Consider the following 20,274-nt stretch of genomic DNA (forward strand, 5'->3'; position numbering starts at 1 on the left):
GCCGGATAGATGTCTCAGCAGTTAAGAGCACAGTTGCTGTTCCAGGGGACCCAAGTTTGATTCCCAGCATCCACATAGCGGTCTGTAACTTTGGTTCCAGGGGATCTGATGTCCCATGGCCTCTATAGGCACCAGGTATGCACAAGGTACACAAACATATATGCAGTCAAAACACCCATATATAAAAGATTTTTTTAGAAGATTAAAACAGGGTCAGAATTGTATTTTCAAGTTACTTGACTACTAAATTGTTATTGTATTCCCTTGGCTATCTAGAACACATGAGAGAAAACTAGTTCTCAAGATCGATTTAGTTCAGGCTCTCATCACTAAAGTTTTCTAAATACAGCTTTTGAGAGGAAAGATGGCATGTGTGAAATCAATATCGAAACTAAAGAGTAAATGAACCTATCCCCTTGGACTCCAACTGTTGGAGTAAAATTGTGAACTTTGCTTTAAAAGTTATCTAGACACACTTCTGTTTCAAACAGAAACAGTGGAATACAAGAGAACCCCAAGGACACGTCAAGTTCCCCCAGAGAAGGGGGAGGCAGCCCCTGGGTTTGCAACTTGGAAGCAGTGTGGCAGATGAATTTTGAAAACCCTGAACTCCAGCTTTTAAGAAAGCATGGAAACAGGACCTGGGAAAGAAAGTGAACCTTTCTAAACACAGAAAGCAGACCCCCTAGTGCAGTGTGTTCTGTCTCAAGCACTGTTAGCCACCTAAGCAGAGCCTGCTGTGGTCTTTCTCAAAGCAACCGGGTGCGGGTGCACTGGCACCAAGAATCTCCCATTCAGGTCCTCTGAGAGCATTGCATCCTGTCTATTTTAGAGGTATGTTGGCACCATCCAGACCCAAGAAGGAACAGCAATTTGGTTAGGTGTGGGTATGGCCACCTCAGGCCCCGCCCTCCGCACCTCCCTCCAGACAGCAAGGTCCTTAGGGCCTTGGGGTCGCTCCCCATCGGCTCAGAAAGCTGGGGCTGCGACTCTGCCAGCAGCTGGCTCCGGGGTTGCACCGCTGCATTGAGAATGGACAGCAGGGCGCGGAGCTCTTCCCGAGAGGCCCACGGGAGAAGTAGCAGGTCCTCCTCTAGGGATGACAAGAAGGCAAAGGCCGGGAGGGGCAGCAGAGGCCGCGCACGTCCGGATGCTGGAGCAGAGCGGCAGAGCACCGGGCGGACAGCGACCCGAGGGGAGCCCCGAGCTCCCGCTGCCACCGCCACCGTAGTGGACGTGGACGAGGTTCGGGGCCCTGGTGAGGAGGGCACGGAAGTGGTGGCGCTGCTGGAGAGCGAGCGACCAGAGGAAGGTATGGAAGGTAGATCCCACGAGAAGGTGTGGAGGGTAGGCGCGAGATGTCAGACAAGTGCAGTGAGTTGCCAGGCTTGTGGTGGGACCATGGTGGGGAGGAGAAGGCACGAGCTACGCAGTTACTTAGTGATGGAGATCAAAGTGCATCAGCTGAAATACAAATAGCAACATCAGCTAATACTTTGTCCCAAGCCACCAATGAAGTTGGAAGAGAGAGTTGTTTAGGACCGGGTTCAACATGCAATTATGGTCATGGACCTGTGGACACAGCACTTTATATGATGGCTCTAAGCAACAACCTTGTGCCTCCTCTTCCCTCGTCCTTGCCAATCAGTCTTAAGCCTAAGACTATTTTAACCTTTCTTTGGAATGACTTTCACCGACCAGCCCAACAAAACCTCAAAGGCAGCAGAGCCAAGTCAAGGAGCCAGACCTGAGTTTAAATTTGAGCGTAGCCACTTCATAGGGTAGATGTGGGAATAAAATAAGCCTTCCAACGCACTTTTGCACAGTCTCAGCTAAATCCTTGCAAGCTAAAAAAGAACACTCTTGTATCACAGTAGAGGATATGAAGGAAGGTGTCCCCTTTACCTCTGTGGGTGCCATAATGCTTATGGGGAAAAGGGTATCTACCTCCAGTCCTTTTCATAACAAATGTAAGAAGAAAGTCACTATGCCCAAATTAAAGGCTAGCAGCTGTTTGAGGAAAGTAAGGGACAACATATTCTGCTGCTGTCTGGTGGCTACATGGAGAGTTAACATTTCCTAATTACCAGCAATGCAATATACGCTGGATCATAGACAGCTATTATTTGTGGACATCTGCAGTTTAAATGCATCCTGCAGCTCTTACTTTTTGCCGGATACCCCTCTGGTCCTTAGGAGAGGCCATTGGGTTCAATGCTATAGAAATGCAAGTTGAGATGTATCAGATCACAGCAGGGAAGTAGGCAAGTGAGGGAGCCCCACTTGTGTAGCCCTTTCTATGTGGCAGGCACACACTGAGTGTTTGTTTTTGAGTTATTTAGTTACATATCACAGATGAGAGATGATGCGCTGAGAAATTAAATAGCTTGCTTGCACTGGCAGAACTTACTAGAGGAACGGGATTAACAGTAGGGGGTGGGGAGGCAGCTTACACGAAGGTCTTGTTAATGCTAGAAAGATAGAAAAGCAGGTTCCCAGGCCAAACAGTGGGTCACCTTAACTGTCCCAACCCAGCCCTGAGATCCTAGATGTTCTCAGAAGAGTCTGGCATTCAACCCAAGCAGCATGGATGTGAAGTGCCCCAGTTCCATGTCATCTTTTTACAGATACAGCCTAATATTATGCAAAATAGGTGACTTCCAAAGACTGCAGAACACCTTAATCCATTAAATAAAGAGACTCTAAAGGAAGACATGGCAGGCAGTACCAGGAACTTGTAGACACTTCCCACAGTAAAAACTCAGACATGTCAAGCCCGAGCTGGCATCTTTATAGGAATATGCCATTTCACCCTTGAACTGATGTATCAGATACAGCTCATGAGCTATCATGAGACTGCAATCAGCCAGCATCCCATTAGATAGATGAGGAAATTGGGTTTTCAAAAGGTCCTGAGCCATGCCTAAAAGTCATCCATGGACTTTTAAAGTAAGTGGAACTAGAACTGGAACCAACTGGTTTCCCTGGCCTTCCAGTCCCCCCAAATTCCCTTACCTGTCTAGTTTATTACACCTCCCATTGGCCCACACAGTCCTTCACACAGACAACACTCCAGACCTGGGAACTCTGATCATTTGGATGCTGGCTCATTCCAGTTTTTCCAGACATGTCTCTAGACAGCTCTGACTCTAATACTAAGCACTAAACTGACAAACGCTGCCCAGTTCATGTGATGTCTCAATGCCATTGTTTCCCTAGGCATCAAGCCCTCTGGATTAGGGGCCTGCGAGTGGCTTCTTGTCCTCGCCTCCCTGATCTTCATCATCATGACGTTCCCTTTTTCCATCTGGTTCTGCATAAAGGTGAGTTTCTACATGAACCCATGAGATGGTTTTCTGTTGTCTCTTACAGACCAAACTAGGCCATTCTCAGTCTGTGTTTGACACTTACCTGACTTCCAAGAGAGCGCTTCTTCCTTCAAGACCGGGCTCAATGTAACCATGAAGCCTTTTTCATTCTGCCAACCTGCCATTCTCTGCTTTCACTTTTACACTTCCCATAGGCAGAATGTTGGTGTATGTCTTCTGTCATGGCTAGGACAATATGCAAATCGTGTGTGTGTGTGTGTGTGTATGTGTTTGTTTGTCTTTGTCTCTCTGTGTGTAAGGGAACACACACACACACACACACACACACCATCCCTGTTAGACTGAGAGAGCCTTCAGAAGCTTCTTAGTGTATCCATGCTCGACGACACAAGAGCATCTTGGATCAGATCATCTATTTTCACACCACAGGTAACCGTCTCAGGCAGCTTCTACAGACCAGGAAGACAAATACCTTTGGTCCACGAGTGTTTTCTATACTAATCCGAGTATGAATGAAGACCTGGATCTGCTCAGGGAGCACATGCTGAAACTAGAAGCCCAAGGGATTTAGAGACTAGAGAGCAAGAATCGTCAGGGGATTTCTTTAATGATACTTGAGATAGAAGAAGTGGAAGCATTGGAAAGAGCCCCAGACTGTGTGTGGTGCAGCTCTTAAATAGCCATGCCTGAAGTGGATGCTCACAGCCATCCATTGGACTGAGCACAGGGTCCCCAATGAAGGAGCTAGAGAAAGGACCCAAGGAGCTGAAGGGGTTTGCAGCCCCATAGGAGGAACAACAATATGAACTAACCAGTATCCCCAGAGCTCCCAGGGATTAAACCACCAATCAAAGAAAACACATGGTGGGACTCATGGCTCTAGCTACATATGTAGCAGAGGTTGGCCTAGTTGGTCATCAATGGGAGGAGAGGCCCTTGATCCTGTGAAGGTTCTATGCCCCAGTGTAGTGGAATGCCAGGGCCAGGAAGTGGAAGTGGGTGGGTTGGGGAGCAGGAGGAGAAGATAGGAGATTTTTGGAGGGGAAACTAGGAAAGGGGATAACATTTGAAATGTAAATAAAGAAAATATCTAATAAAAAAAGACACAAAATATAAATAAAGTAACCTTCATAGAGTCAATTTAAAAAATTAGCCATGCCCTAATTAAAAGGGAACCCTAAAACAAAGTTTGCCTCATAGGACTGCCATACTGGGCAGAGATGGTTGGGCCCTGGCACGCCCACCCTTCATCTTTCTACATCGGCTAAAACTGCCAGGGAAGAGTGAGGTTACAGCCAGACACAGATGCAGTTGGGGCTGCTGTTGCTCATAGTCCTTACAGCAGCCAGTGGCTTTGACAACCCCCTCCCCCTACTTTCCCCACTAGACTGCGTTGACTTGTGTCATATGACTTTTTTTTTTTTTTTTTTTTTTTTTGGTCGATTGAATTTTTCACATGATATCTGGTCTTCATTCTATACTGATGGGATGTACTATGTTTGTTCATTTTAGGATGTTTAAAATCCAACTTGGGGGGCTGCTGCGAGAGGTCAGTTGCTGAAGTGCCTACTACCCAAGTGTGCAGACCTGAGATTGCTGCACAGAGCCTACACTAACAAACAAACAAACAAACAAACCAGGCACTATAGTGTACACCTGCACTTCTCCCTAGCACTCATTGGGTTTTCTAATGCTATGATGAGACATCGTGAACAAAAGCAAGCTGGGAGGAGAGAGCTTAGTCTGGCCTAGGCTTCCACATCACAGTGCATCAGTGAAGGCAGTCAGGACAGTCCTCCAACAGAGCAGGAACCTGGAGGCAGGAGCTGATGCAGAGGCCTTGGAGGAGTGCTGCTTACTGGCTTGCTCCTGTAGCTTGCTCAGTCTGCTTTCTTATAGCTCCTGAAACCACCAGTCCAGGAATAGCACTGCCCACCATGAGCTGGACCCTCCCACATCATCAATGAAGATGTATACAGGCTTGTATACAGGCCAATACACTAAGGGCATTTTCTCAGTAGAAGTTTCCTTTTCCCAAATGACCCTGGCTTATATGGAATAGATATAAAACTAGCCAGCACGGACATGAAGACAGGTGACTTCTTCATCTAGCCTAGCTTGGTGAGCTCTGGGCCAATGAGAAACTATTAAAAACTAAATGGATGGTGACTGAATAACAACAGCCAAGATTGTCCTTTGTCCTATGGTTTCCACATTCACTTATTCTCTCTCTTTCTCTCTCTCTCTCTCTCTCTCTCTCTCTCTCTCTCTCTCACACACACACAGTCATAATGTAAAATCTTTTTATATGTTACTGGATCTAGGCTACTGGTTTTGTTTAGGAGTGTTTTGCATGTATTCTCATAAGAAAGATGGTTGTGTAGTTTTCTTGTTGTATCTGCGTCTTCACTTGGCTTATCTTGGCTATCGTTATAATGCTGCAATGAACATGCAGCTGTGTATTTCATCAAGACAGTGACTTCCAGCCCAGCTCTTGTTGGAAGAGGTGGGAGGATCTCTGTGAGTTCAAGGCCACTCTGGTCTAGATAGCAAGTTCTAGACTAGCCAGGACTACATAGTAAGACCCTGTCTCAAAAAAATACTAAATTCATTTACTTTATATATATATTCTGATGGATTACTAGTGATAGGATTTTTTAATTTTCCTTTGTAAAAATACTCATACTGTTTTCCATAAGAGGGGACCAATTTATATCCCTGGCAGCAGGAAGTTTAAATTAATGTAGGATTTGTATGCCTTCAGTTCTCCATCTTCTTGAGTCAGTTTGGGTAGTTCATGTTTCTCTAAACTAATTTGTTGGCATACAATTGTTTCATATCACAGTTTCATTATCACAGCCAATGTTCTGTCTCACTGGTATCTACACTTAACTGTGCATAGATTTTAGACTGTTAAATGTTAATAGAAATCCATTGTGTCTATGTGTGGATGAGTGGATCAGATGGGGGAACCACTTGCCTTGGTGTAGAGAGGAGGTCAGAACCTCAGGTCTTCTTCCCTTCCTCCTGTTTGAGATGGCTCTCTTGTTGCTTGGCTGTGTACAACAGGCTTGCTGGCCCACAGGCTTCCTGGGCTTCATGGGTCTCTGTCTCCCAGATCACTGTAGGAGCACTTGGGTGGTAGACATGTACTACTTTGTCCAGCTTTATATGGCTTCTATGTGTTCAAATTTGGCTTCTTACTATACTGTGCATTGGGCAGTCTCTCCAGCTCCTATCCACTTTTTGAGACAAAGTTTGTGTAACACTGACTGTCCTGGAATCTGTGATAGGTGAAATGGACCACACCACACAGGTGTCCCTCCTGCCTCTGCCTCTGCCTCCCCCAAGTGCTGAGATATTTGGTATGAACCACCATGCCTAGCCTTGTTCTTAGTTCTCAAAGGATGTTTTGTTCTATTTTCTTTTGTTTTGTTTTATTTTGTTTTGTTTTGCTTTGCTTTGTTTTGAGATTGCGTTTCTGATAGTCCTGGCTGTCCTGGAACTCACTATGGAGACCAGGCTGGCCTGGAACTCACAATGATCTGCCTGCCTCTGCCTCTGTCTCCCAAGTGCTGGCATTAAAGGCATGCACCACCACACCTGGCTAACAAAAGATTTCTGTAACTTAGAATCACGCTCATGCAAAGGTTTTTTGAAGCCTTTTCTCCCACCCTATCCCCACCCCCACTTTGAAATCATTTGAAGGCATTGCATTTCCCTTTAGGTTGTGCAAGAGTATGAAAGAGTAATTATATTCCGACTGGGACATCTGCTTCCTGGAAGAGCCAAAGGTCCTGGTAAGAATTATCCTCTATGCTTTTTAAAATCTTATCCTATCCCATGAGTTTATGATTTCTTTAATCCATGCATAGTTATAATCTATATATTAGATTATATGAAGTTATTTGATTCAATATATTTGTAATTTAATCTGTTAATTATAGGGCCGGTTGTCATGAAATTATTAGAAAGCATTATTTATAGGTCACAGGTGGCTAAGAGAAATGATGTGTGGAGAAGGCCCAGGGTTCCCTAGTTGACACGGCAAGTCAGCCTCAGACCCTTGGTCTGAGTAGAGTGTGTGTAGTCAGAATCCTATGATTCCTCAGAGAAAATCCAAGCTAGTTGATCAGATTAAGTCATGGAGCTCAAAGCAAAATTCATCATCTACTAACAAATATCTATTTAGTTGGGAGAAGAGGCACAGACTGGATCCTAGTGTTCCAGACAGTAAACTAATTACCAGGGACAAGAGGAATAAAGCATTCTTGATCTCTAGGATCTGAAAACTCACAGTAGGTCCAGCCAGACTCCAGGGCATATAGATAGGAGTATGGTTAGTATGAGACGTTTAGTAGTTTGCATTTTGAGATACAAGACAGCCAAGAAGGCATAAGAAAGAGTGAAATCCCATTATACATGTACTGAGAGGGTCTGAGTTCTCAGCCATGCCTGTAAGAACAAGTTAAAAGTGGAGACCAGTCTAGGAAACTCATATGTCAGAGTTTCAAGGACCCAATATACAAGTCCACACAAAATAAAACCAGACTCTAGAGTTCAAAATGCATTACATCTTGCTCTGCCCCTGCTTTTCAGGAACCTTCTCTTTTGGGGCTGAGAAAAGGTTCTAACTGGCTGTTCCCTCATACACCCTTGGTACTGTGAGCTGGCACTAGTCTTCACAAAGCTGTGTCTCTTGAAGGGTCCCTGTCTTAGTCACTGTTCTGTTGCTGTGAAGAGACACCATGACCAAGACAAGTCTCATAAAAGAGGACATTTAGTTGGGGCTTGCTTATAGTTGTGAGGCTTAGACCACTATCATCATGGTGGGGAACATGGCATACAGGCAGACACTGGAGCAGTAGACACATTTCCTCCCAAAAGGCCACACCTCTTAATCCTTCTAATCCTTTCAAATAGCAACACTCCCTAGTGACTAAGCATTTAAATCCATGAGCTTATGGAGGGGGCATTCTTATACAAACCACCACATTCCTAAATCATCCAGTGGGCTTTAGGAAACTCTCAGTGAACCAATCTACAGATGCTGCATACGGTGTATGTATACCATCTGGGGTAAGTGAGGACTAACTGGCCCACCCAAAGCTGCTGCCTCGATATTGCTACTCTGGGATCCTGGGGTGTTCTCAAAAATAACAAATGGAGCTCTGAATTGATGAACCTGTACATTCACAGAGTAAAACAATTTTAGACAGTACCTAAAAGGTTCTAAGACACATTAAGATTAACATTCGTGCATATGAATTTATAGAGATTGAGTCTAGTGGAGAGAGACATGTAAGAGATCTGGAAGGGTCAATGTGATCCTAAAGTGACCAAGTGGTCTAGTTTTCTGAAATAATCTACGTTTATACCTGATATGCTGCACTTAGTTTTAACAATGTATCCTCCTCTTTACCTTCAGAACCATCCCCAGTCGAATATGAATTACAGGACAATACTTTAGTTACAAGGAAGGTGCCCAGTGGTCTCTGGGTAACACAGGCTAAGCCAGCAATGCAGCCTGGCTCTGAAAAGCTCATCTCCAGCAGCCTTCACACTTGCTGTTCACATGGTCCTTCCCTCCCGCCCTTTTGTAGGCCTGTTCTTTTTTTTACCCTGTCTGGACACCTATCACAAGGTTGATCTCCGTCTCCAGACCTTGGAAATACCTTTCCATGAGGTAAGCTAACACAGTTCATTGCTCTTGACATTTGCATGGTCTACCATCCAAGTCAATCCCAAGGCAAGGCGACTATGCTCAAAAGTAGAGATGAGGACTATATCAGAATTAAAAGCATAATTACCAAAGTAGACAACCAACAGAGTGAAAGGCGGCCTATTCAATGGGAAAACATATTTTCAAATAATTTATAAGAGTTTAATATGCTCACAGTCAGCTAATGGATGGATCACAGGGCTCCCAATGGAGGAGCTAGAGAAAGTACCCAAGGAGCTAAAGGGATCTTCAACCCTATAGGTGGAACAACATTATGAACTAACCAGTACCCCTGAGCTCTTGACTCTAGCTGCATATGTATCAAAAGATGGCCTAGTCGGCCATCACTGGAAAGAGAGGCCCATTGGACACGCAGACTTTGTGTGCCCCGGTACAGGGGAACGCCAGGGCCAAAGGGGGGGAGTGGGTGGGTAGGGGAGTGGGGGTGGGTGGGTAAGGGGGACTTTTGGTATAGCATTGGAAATGTAAATGAGCTAAATACCTAATAAAAAATGGAAAAAAAAAAAAAAAAAAAGAGTTTAATATGTAGGATGTAGAGGGAGTTCATTCAGATCAACACCAACAGCAAAAGCTACCATCTAACTTAAAAAGGTGAACAGAGGAATTAATAATTGTTAATCTTGTGTAGCAACTAGGTTAAGCTAGGCCTTAGTTATTTGGCCTATACTTAGCTAAACAAATCTGGATGTTGTGCAGGTATGTGGGGGATTAGATTAATATTTAAATCAGCAAACTTTTTTTTTTAAGATTTATTTATTTATTATATGTAAGTGCACTGTAGCTGTCTTCAGACACACCAGAAGAGGGAGTCAGATCTCATTACGGATGGTTGTGAGCCACCATGTGGTTGCTGGAATTTGAACTCTGGACCTTCAGAAGAGCAGCCCGGTGCTCTTACCCACTGAGCCATCTCACCAGCCCACCAGCAAACTTTTAATAGATTAGCTTACCCTTAATAATGTGGGTATGCTTTATTCAGTCAGTTGAAGGTTTTAAAGAACTGACTTTGGCTTGAGGAGGAGAAAGTTTTCTTCCAGGAGGCAATATAAATGCTTTCCTAGGTCTCCAGACTCAAGATTTTGGCCTTACCAGCTTCTATAATCACTTTAAAAAGCATCTAGCTCTACACACATGCACACTATTGGTTCTGTTGTTCAGGAGAACACAGGCTACCGTAGGCTAGATTAGACATCTCTCTGAAGAATGTACATGACGAACTGGAAGATATGCAGATGGTCAACACATGAAACTGTGTAGTTTTAAGTTTTGGGGGAGCCACCCTGGTGGGTAGCTGCATCCTACAGTGCTGCCCCATAACATCCCACTGCAGGGATGGGTTCCAGCTTCTCCACATTCTTTTCAGAACCTGGCACTTTCTTTCCCCATTGCTGGTATATTTTCCTGGATTTTGGTTGTGAGCCTAAGCTTTAAAGGCTGGGCCATCTCTCCAGCCCCTGTTACATTTTCTTAATGGCAACCTTCCTAACAGGTGTAAAATGATTGGCATATTCCTAATGACTAGTGATGTTGAGCAACATCCATATTTCTTTATCACCTTGTTTAAAGGTCTTTCCTATTCTTTCTTCTGGTAAATATAAATGGATTCCCTTAAAGTATGCTCACTTTTCCTCCCTCTTTCTCCTCTCACAGAGGCAAGCACCATCATGCCTAACTCATTACTGTGCTTGATAAAATCTCCATGCATTAAAAAAATGTCTACTTTGAATACAGAATCAATCTTCCATTACTCCTTTGTTTTTTATGCTATAATCTTTTTTGTTGTTGTTGTTGTTGTTTTTTGTTTTGTTTTTGTTTTTCGAGACAGAGTTTCTCTGTATAGCCCTGGCTGTCCTGGAACTCACTTTGTAGACCAGGCTGGCCTTGAACTCAGAAATCTGCCTGCCTCTGCCTCCCTAGTGCTGGGATTAAAGGCGTGAGCCACTACGCCCGGCTCTATGCTATAATCTTACTCCTATAAAATACACCTTAAGTGCATTTAGTTCCCCTCTTGCACATAGGAATCCAGACTGAATTCAATTTTTTTTTTTTCACTTAGGTGGTAACCAAAGATATGTTTATAATGGAGATAGACGCTGTCTGCTACTACCGCATGGAAAATGCCTCTCTTCTTCTAAGCAGTCTAGCCCATGTGTCCAAAGCCATCCAGTTCCTGGTGCAAACCACCATGAAGCGCCTCTTGGCACATCGATCCCTCACTGAAATTCTCCTGGAAAGGAAGAGCATTGCCCAAGATGTAAAGGTACTGAGATGAGTTTAATGAGGAATGGTCATTTGTTAAACTTGCTATGTGCAAGGCAGGCATTCAGCCATTTGAGATGCCATTCCTTGGGGAATCAGTCAGTCAGTGACATCATTGGCCTGGGGATGCAGATATTGCTTCCACCCCTTCCCTAAGGTCACTCCGCAGTGACCTTCAGCACACTGTGAAATACCAGCTTAGTAGGAGTGTTGGAAGCAGTCGTGAGTGGAAAGGGCAGGACTCATGGCAATGCACAAGGATGGTTCCCAGATGCTGACTCTAGCTGGAGAGATAATCATAGCCCAAAGGTAAAGAGTGGGGAACTCAAGTAAGACTTTCAGAGGCCAGACATCGCCTACCCTTTCATCATTAGCTGCCCAACTGTCCATACTTAATTGATTTAGAATTAAAGGAGGGAATAAAAGTAAAAACTTCCCCTGGAGAAATGGCCCAGTGAGTAAAGTGCTCGTTGTGGAAGTGTGAGGTCCTGAGTCTGGATCCTGCAATGCAACCTAGCATGGGAAGGCAGAGCCAGGAAGACCCCGGGGCTCTCTGGCCTAGTTGGTTGATGGGTTTCCAGTTTAATGGGAGACCCTATCTCAGGAAATAAAGTGGAGAATAGAGAAAGACACTCAGCATAGACCTTGGGATTTCACATTCACAAACATGGGCACCTGTGCACTCATACACACACGCGCATGTACACACACACACACCACACACACACACACACACACACACACAAAGAGAGAGAGAGAGAGAGAAATCCCTTCTAAGCAGCCTTACTGAGCCCTCAGGCTTTGCAATCTCATCTACAGCCTGAGTAGATGCCTTGATTAGCAAGGAAGTGGCAAGAGATACTAAGAGAGCAAAGCAGGGCTGCAGGCAGCTGGCCAGGTCAGGTGGCAGTTACCACTAGGGACCCAACTCAGCACTGAAGTCATGGGGACACTAAACTTGGGTTGGAAGGCGGCTAGGAAGAATGATGTGAACTGGAGGAGCCACAAGGACCAATGGCACCGGCAGTGACTGCTTTATAGAACCTGAGCAGTCACTAACCAGAGAAGACAAAATGCAGTGTCCAATATTTGTGGCTTGTCTGAGTGTTACCGATAACTAGTATCCCTGTCCTGAGGATGGGTGAGGAGCTGGAGAGTACATTGAAGCTAGAAAGACATGAAGATGAGTGGCAGGCAGGAGCCCCACCCTGACACAGGGCCACTTAGCATGCTCCCCACTGTCCCTTTCAGCCTCATTCTTGTTCATCCCTCACCTCTGAGGGCTAAAGGCCAGGCCACTGATGTCTAAGCTCAGTTTTGTTGCAATGAGTTATGATTTAAGCATTTATCCATCTGTCTCCCCATATTATGTATTCCATGAACTTGGCATGGTGCTGAATGATCGAGAAATGGCTCAACTGCTATAGCCTCGCACCCTACCACCCTTTCTTTATTGAACTTCAAACTCCTACTGGCTTAGCACTCACCCAGCATGCAACAGTGCTTTCTCTCCCTCCAATTTCCTCTTAAGTTGTTTCCTCTGCCTGGAGCTCTTTCCTTCTCCCTACAGGACAAATCTTAGTTGTTCATTACGATGCCACCTCATGTACGATGTGTCTCTCAATATTTCTTACCCACACCTGCTCCCTCAAACTGGTTGGTCCTTCTTAAGACTTGCAATGCACTGCAATTAGTATTTAGCCAGTCAGAAATTATTAGAAGCTTAGTTTGAAAGGAGTCCGGGCCACCATGGAGGGCTCTAAGCCCTGCCCTGCCCTTCACCCATTTCCAGAACCCTGATAGGTTTTTTCCTCTAGTTCCGTTTCCAACTTCAATCATGTAGGGCACAGAAGACTAAGAAGCAGGAGGAATCTGATACCATCAGTATTAAGGAAGTAAAAGTATCCTAAAATTGATAGCCATGTGGCAGGATCTGAACCTAGGGGTGCAGGTTATTTAAGGGGTGCATTTTAAAACAAACTGAAAAAAAATGTACCACCTATACTAATTCCCTATCACTCATGTAATAAATTTCCCCCAAGCCTGGTGGCTCAAAACAGCACGGGCTTACTCTACTCTTGCGGTCCTGAAGATCAGAGTGCAGAATCATCTTTGCTGGGTTCAAGACCAGGCATGAGCTTGGCAGATTCCTTGTGGAGGCTGAGCTAGAACCCACAACCTTCTGAGCCTCTGTGTCACCTGCATTCCTCCTCTGCCTTCCGGTCCCAGCCTTCACAGAGCACCAACCCCGTGCTTCCTCCATCACATCACCTTGTCTTCCAGAGTCTTGTGACTATGTCCCTCAAGACCCTTGGATTTTAATCGCATCCTAAATCACATCCTAAAAGTTCTCCCAGAAGCAGCCACGGGTCCTAGGGACATAAGCATCTTTGGGAGCCGTTACTCGGGTTCCTACGAGTCCTTCAGCTCCACAGTGGTGATTTACCAGCACTGTGCAAGTTCAGCGTCTCTGGCCAGGCACTGTGACATTGAAAAGCAGTGTCCTATGAAAGGACATGTCCCGAGGACAGAACAATGGCCCGTGGTGCACAGGGGTAGGGGGTGTACTGTGGGGGGGTGGGTAGATGGGGCTCTTATTGCCCCCTGGGAGACGCAGGTCTCACTGGCATCTCCACCCTTTTCTCCACAGGTTGCCTTAGATGCAGTGACCTGTATTTGGGGCATCAAAGTGGAGAGAACTGAAATGTAGGTAGGAAAATAATCAGTAAGAACAATATTTTAAAAATCATTTCAAATACTGCATCCACATTGATATTAGAGAAAATTGACTTGTCATCTCATAGCCAAGATACAACCACTACAACACTTAAGCAAACTATCCCATGGTTTCTAATTATGCAGTAAGGGGTCTTTTTCCTGTCAAACTTAGCATTTTAACCATGGTTTTTTTTATAGCTCAGTGGTTTTATCCAGAGTGTCTAACTTCACATGTATATCACCCGCCCCCCCAAAAAAAAAATCAGCAAGAACTCTCCAACCCCTCACCTCACCCCGAGTTTCCCTTCAGCAGATATGCCTGTTATTCTGGACATTTCACAGAAATGGAGTCATAGCATAAAGACTTTGGTCTGGTTTCCTTTCACTTAGCATAAATTGTCAAGGTTGACCGGTAGTATGGCACGCACCAGTATTTCATTCCATTTTATGGTCAAATATTATTCCATTGTATGACCATAACAAAACTGTGTCTCTACATTCCTCAGTGTAAAAACGACTTCAGGGTTGTAATGGAAAGTGCTAAGATGAGATTTTACTTCTATGGTTTTTTATGCAGACATGAGAATAGTTCTCATTTGCTCAATCCTTCTCTCAAAATCAATATTCTTTTATAAACAAGTGCAGGTGGGGCCACTATGGAGGCTGCATGGGGCCGGGCTATTCTAATTACACAGGCCATAGTTTATGTTCAAGATTTGTGGTCATCTTTCTCACTTAAGACCTCACATAAATCCTCCATAGTGGCCCCACCTGCTTTATCCATTCATTCAGAATTTGCTATTCAGGGCTGGAGAGATGGCTCAAGAGTTTAGGGGAAAAAAAAAAGTCTACTCTTCCAGAGGAACCCGAGTTCAACTCTTAGCATCAGTCGGTCATTTCACAACCATCTCTCACTCCAATTGCCCTCTTCTGGCCTCCGAGGGTGATAGGCATATATGTGATGTACATATATATATATATACATAGGCAAAATACCCATGCACATAGACTATAAATCTTTATATTAAAAATTGCTATTTGTGAAACAGCTGTAGACAGGGGCAAATCTGTGAGAATGCCCTGGCTGCTAAGGTCGGGGTGCACACCTAAGATTAACTGTCTTCTTTTCTAGTAAGGATGTGAGGCTGCCAGCTGGGCTTCAGCACTCTCTGGCGGTGGAAGCTGAGGCACAAAGACAGGCCAAAGTGCGGGTGAGCCACTCTTGAGCACTCCATCCTCTGCCTATGCCTTTGAAGAACATTCGAGAACCCAGTGGTCCACACTGGTCTAAGACTGAACGGAATCCGGCTGTGTTTCCACCGCTGTTGATAGTGTGTTCACGTGACTGACTGTGTAGTACCTCAACCTCTTTCCAAATTTTCTGCTAACATGCCCTCTCCTCTTCTGCTTTTACCCTCTCTCCCTGCTCTCCTTCCTCTCTGGTCCTGGGATTGGCCCTGGATAACCAAGGCCCCGTCATCCCTAATAAAGGGATGAAGCGAGGCAGATTCCTCTCAAATAACTGAGTCGATGAAGAAAAAGTCTGTAACCTCATAGAAGAATCAGTAACAAAAACCTTTAAGAGCCAGGGAGAAAGGTAGCCTTCAAGGCACACTTAGATCTAGATCTCTGAACCAGCAGCTATCTGTGCCCAGTGTTGAGTGGCATCTGTGATGGTGCTGAGATCTGATCTGAAATGCTTTACCCATTCTTTTTGATGAAGTTATAATCCCATGTCTGTCCCTGGGACTCAGACTTATCCTTCACTCAACAAGCAGGATCCTCTAAGTTTTCAAGCCCACCACACATTAGCAGTACCCGTAAACTCCATCTATGCTCTTCAGGACCCACATTTAAACCCACCTTACATTTTTGATTGCTAGTGTAAACTGCTCCCCTCTGCCTCACAATGCATCGGGGAGAGGCTGAGTCTATTGCCTGAGTTTAACAATGCCTGAGTAGATGTGTGGTACCTGCTTGCTGGGTCGGTCACTTAAGGTCCCCGTGCAATGAAGCAGCACGATCAGGTTGCGTTTCTTCATGTGTGTTCTGTAGGTGATTGCTGCAGAAGGGGAAAAGGCTGCTTCAGAGTCCCTGAGGATGGCGGCTGAGATTCTGTCGGGCACCCCAGCCGCTGTCCAGCTTCGATACTTGCACACTCTTCAGTCGCTGTCCACAGAGAAGCCAGCCACTGTGGTTTTGCCTTTGCCATTTGACATGCTAAGCCTTTTGTCCTCTCCCGGCAACAGAGCACAAGGGAGCATCAACTACCCAAGTTCCTCCAAACCAGTTGAACCACTAAATCCCAAAAAGAAGGACTCTCCTATGTTATAGGCGAATGGGCAAAGGCTGTGTGAATCTGCCATATAAAGCCACATCCCTGAGAGAGGCATTTGGTGTCCCTCACCCCCACCCCGCACTTGTTTGGTTGCCAAATAGAATGCCTTTTGAATGTATAAAGTCACAAGATGGCTACATGCATGAGAACACAGTGAAATGACAGTGGCAGAGAAGACAGTCAACCACACAAGTAGGTTGTCTCATCATATTAATTACAGGAAAGAGATTTAGAATTTTGAATTGACATGTGGTCCGATTATGATTTCTGAAGACTTAGTTCAAATACCTTCCACTGCTTGTTTCCTGGCTCCTTCAGCAAGGCCTTTGCGGATCCTCCAGCCTTTTTTGCAAGTGCCTATCAGTGCACATGGAGTGGAAAGCCAGGGCTTAGGACACAGGCATCTCCCCTTTCCGTATTCGTACAAACTCCCACTGAAACAGCCCACTTAGCTATGTTGCTGGCTGTTAACAACTTTTCCAGCCTAAAATTCCAAACTCTCAGAAAGTAGTCCCAAGGCATAAAAGCCCTGTGGTCAGGCATGTTGGGGCAACAACCCCACTTCCTCAGTACCAATTCTGCTCTAGTTTCATTTTTGTCTTTATGATTAAAATATTCCAGCAACAAGAAACTTAAAGGAGAAAGAGTTTATTTTAGGGCACAATTCCAGGTGACAGTCCATCACTGTGGAGAAGTTAAGGCAAGAACTTGAAGCAACTCTTACTTAGTCACTTCATGCAGGCAAGAACATGAAGCAGCTGGTCATGTCACAGTCAAATGCAGAAAGCAATGAATACGTGGTTCTTAGTTGTCTGAGTTCAGCTCAGTTTACCCACTCATCCAGTTCAGGGCTCCCCTGCCTAGGGAGTGCTGTCACCTATCATGGGCTGGATCTTCGCACATTAATTAATTTAAAAACAGTCTCTCTGCAGACATGCCCACAGGATAACCTAATGTAGATAATCCCTCATTAGTCTCTTCTGGGGTTATTCTAGGTTGTATCAAGTTGGCAAACAAAACTAACCTTCACATCTACATAGCAATACCCTGTCTCAAAGCCAACAACAAAAATGGAGTCACTTGTGTCAGTGTTCCAAAAAGTAATTAAAGCCTAGACCAGTACTTCTCAAGCTTCCTGATGCTGTGACATTTTAACACAGATTCTCACGTTGTGATGACCCCAACCATAAGGTTATTTTCACTGCTACTTAATAACTGTCATTTTGCAGAATTTTTCATACCAAGTCCTAATTGCTTGCTGTCATGTACACTATACTACAATGTATACAAGTATGTGCTAGAGAACTCTCTTACTGGTAAGAAGTTATGCTGATAATCAACCAGGGATATGTGTCTGGGTCATATTCCTTATGGGATACAGATCTCTTGGGTAGAAGAGTTACTACCAACAGTAGGGAATGATAGGGCACAGAAAGGACAGATATGGGCACTGTCATACTCTGTAATACAAGGACACATTTGTACTCAACATTGTTGAAAGGACTCTTCACTGGTAGCTTAGCATACACTGCTAATGGTTTGTTCTAAGTTAATCACCTTCCATAGCTTAGGTGCTCCTGGATGAGAACACTTTTGATACCAACAGAAACTAGAGTTTCCATAAGTATATGGGCCCAAACATCTACACAAAGAGGGGAAAATACAAAGAATGATAGGAAGACAGACATCATCACATGTCTCAAAAAAATGTGGCTGATCTCTTGACCAGAGGGGCAAGACTGAGTCTGGCATGACTGACTGGCTGCCTCTGGCCCTAACATCTCCACCTCTCCCTATATCATCTGTTGGAGATTGTGATGATGATGGTCTGAGATGCTAATCTGCTGCATCTCTGGTTGCTTGCTCACTGAATAAAATATAGTTTTATGATTCGTCTTGCTTCTGCATTTGACTTCTGTGACAGGTAACACAAACCAACTTCCATTTCTCCTGGGAAGTGGTGAATTAGGGAAGGTTAAGCCTAGATGGAGGAAGTGGATAGATGTAATTCTTTTGAAGAGTTCATTTTGTCTCTGGCTTCTTCCAGTTATTCTCTGCTCCCTATTCACCACAAGATGAACAGTTTCTGCCATATGACCCTACCACCATGATAGTCTGTTTCACCTCGACCCCAGATAGATCAGCTGGCCTTGGATTGAAACCACGTGACAAAAAATAATCTTCCTGATACGTTGTTTTTCTCAATTATTTGTCATAGCCACAAGGCAGCCTAATCAGTTTCATCTCCCAGAGGTGAAAGTGGCTGTGTCTGCCCGTCTGTCTGCCCATCTATCTGCCCATCTGTCTGCCCATCTGTCTGCCTTCCGTTACACAAGTGGCCTCAATAGCCCGATGCCAGAGATGGAAAACAAAGAGTTCTCTCAACATTGCTTAAGAGATTCAAGAAAGTACAGCAAGGCCTGAAAGACTGTGAAACTTCTCACAAAACATCTGCCTTCTTAGCTTTAGCTGTCAACTTTACACAGTTACTCGAGAAGGGAGTCTGAACTGAGGGATTGCTCAGATCAGATTGATGGGTGTGTATATCTGTGGGGGATTGACTTGATTGCACTGTCTGCTGTGGAAGGCACTATTCCCTAGGCAGGCGGTCCTTTGCTATTTAAGAAAGCTAGCTGAGCATAAGCCAATGAGTGAGCCAGCAAGCAGCACTCCTCCATGGTCTCTGCTTCAAGTTCTTGCTTGGCTTCCTGCCCTAACTTCTCTCCAGGATGGACTCTGAAACAGGAGTGTAAGTTGAAATTAGCCCTACTCCATCATCCTCCACATAAGTTGCTTTTGGTCAGTGTTTTATCACAACAGAAAGGAAACCAGAACAACACCCTTAGTATATCCATGGTGTGATCTATGACCACGAGACAGACTTTCTGTCTCCTGGGAACCTGAGACCTTGGCAGAGTAAGACAAAGAAGAAAGAAATGCTTAGATTTTGTTTCATAGTAACACTGAAGTGACATGGTAAAGCACTAGAGATCTTCCAAAGGTGCTTGGTCATTATTTAGTCCCAGCTTGGCTTTTAAAGATTTCAATACTCTGAGCTCCCCCAAATTCTTCCAATAAATTATCCTGTAAAAGTGGGTTTCTGTGACTTACAACCAACTAATAAAGTTCTGGACACCAACCATCATTATAAGTAGGGTAGCAGTAGACATGGAAGTTAGAGACAGTACGATCTACCTAATGTAGTTGATATGATTTGTCACATTCTGCAGGACAAGGCTCTTGTGCTCACCGATGGGATATGCTAATTTGTATGAGAATGTCCACTCATTCCCATGGAGTAGAAAATCAATAAAAAGTATTCTATAATTGTGCAAAACCAAAAAGCCATTGTCATTAAGGAATGCCTTTTGGAAGCAGGGAGGCAGGGCTATGATCTAGCAGGCAGGTGAAAACTACAAGCAAGAGCTTTAGCTGTGGCTACCAGTTGGGTCATGAGCGTATCCAACTGCCTGAAGGATTTCATGTTGCCTTTCCTATGAGCACAAAGTGTGATTGACTCTGTCCAGTTGGCATAGGTAACTCGTAAGCAATGTTGAACCTATCCCTCAAGACTGACCAGGGATCCAACATAAAGCTAGGAACTCTGGAGTTAGTGGTTTTCTGATCTGAAAGATCAGGCAAAGGTCTAAAGTCTAGGAGAGAAAGTCAAAGGAACACTAGCCATGTGGAACCAAAACAAATGTAGCAATCTTTCCAGTGACCACTGGAGCCAGAGAGATACACAAACCCAATCAGGTCAGAAGCACTGAGTAGGGAGGAGCCCTGCAGAGTGACAGCCATAACATCCATTTGTCATTCCCAACTTATATTCTATAGGACAGACCTACTTCCAGGCATGGACAGCATTGGGGACATGAGAAGGGCAG

The 20,274-nt window shown here is 44.7% G+C and overlaps 1 protein-coding gene across 4 annotated transcripts; it reads left to right on the forward strand.

The window, feature by feature from the left end:
- The first annotated feature begins 779 nt into the window (after positions 1 to 779).
- Nphs2 (nephrosis 2, podocin) lies at positions 780 to 18,280 on the forward strand. Of its 4 annotated transcripts, NM_130456.4 has the most exons (8): positions 964 to 1,312; positions 3,220 to 3,323; positions 7,057 to 7,129; positions 8,933 to 9,015; positions 11,129 to 11,332; positions 13,982 to 14,037; positions 15,182 to 15,260; positions 16,105 to 18,280. In NM_130456.4, the coding sequence occupies exons 1-8, from the start codon at positions 1,033 to 1,035 to the stop codon at positions 16,381 to 16,383; spliced, it is 1,158 nt and encodes a 385-aa protein (NP_569723.1). In that variant the 5' UTR covers positions 964 to 1,032; the 3' UTR covers positions 16,384 to 18,280. The 4 variants fall into 4 exon arrangements, with proteins under 4 accessions (XP_011237067.1, XP_006496746.1, NP_569723.1 ...); XM_006496683.3 differs by lacking the exon at positions 16,105 to 18,280 and having other exon boundaries at positions 793 to 1,312; positions 13,982 to 14,041; positions 15,182 to 15,242; XM_006496684.3 differs by lacking the exons at positions 964 to 1,312; positions 3,220 to 3,323 and having other exon boundaries at positions 7,068 to 7,129; positions 8,758 to 9,015; positions 16,105 to 18,279.
- Positions 18,281 to 20,274: the final 1,994 nt, after the last annotated feature.

The sequence above is a fragment of the Mus musculus genome, chromosome 1 (genome assembly GCF_000001635.26).
Source record: "Mus musculus strain C57BL/6J chromosome 1, GRCm38.p6 C57BL/6J".
NCBI classification, from domain to species: Eukaryota; Metazoa; Chordata; class Mammalia; order Rodentia; family Muridae; genus Mus; species Mus musculus.

Coding starts and splice junctions, on each gene's coding strand:
- Nphs2 (NM_130456.4), top strand. CDS start 1,033: ATGGACAGCAGGGCGCGGAGCTCTTCCCGAGAGGCCCACGGGAGAAGT. Junction 14,038..15,181: donor AAAGTGGAGAGAACTGAAAT/GTAGGTAGGAAA, acceptor CTTCTTTTCTAG/TAAGGATGTGAGGCTGCCAG. Junction 15,261..16,104: donor AAAGACAGGCCAAAGTGCGG/GTGAGCCACTCT, acceptor TGTGTTCTGTAG/GTGATTGCTGCAGAAGGGGA.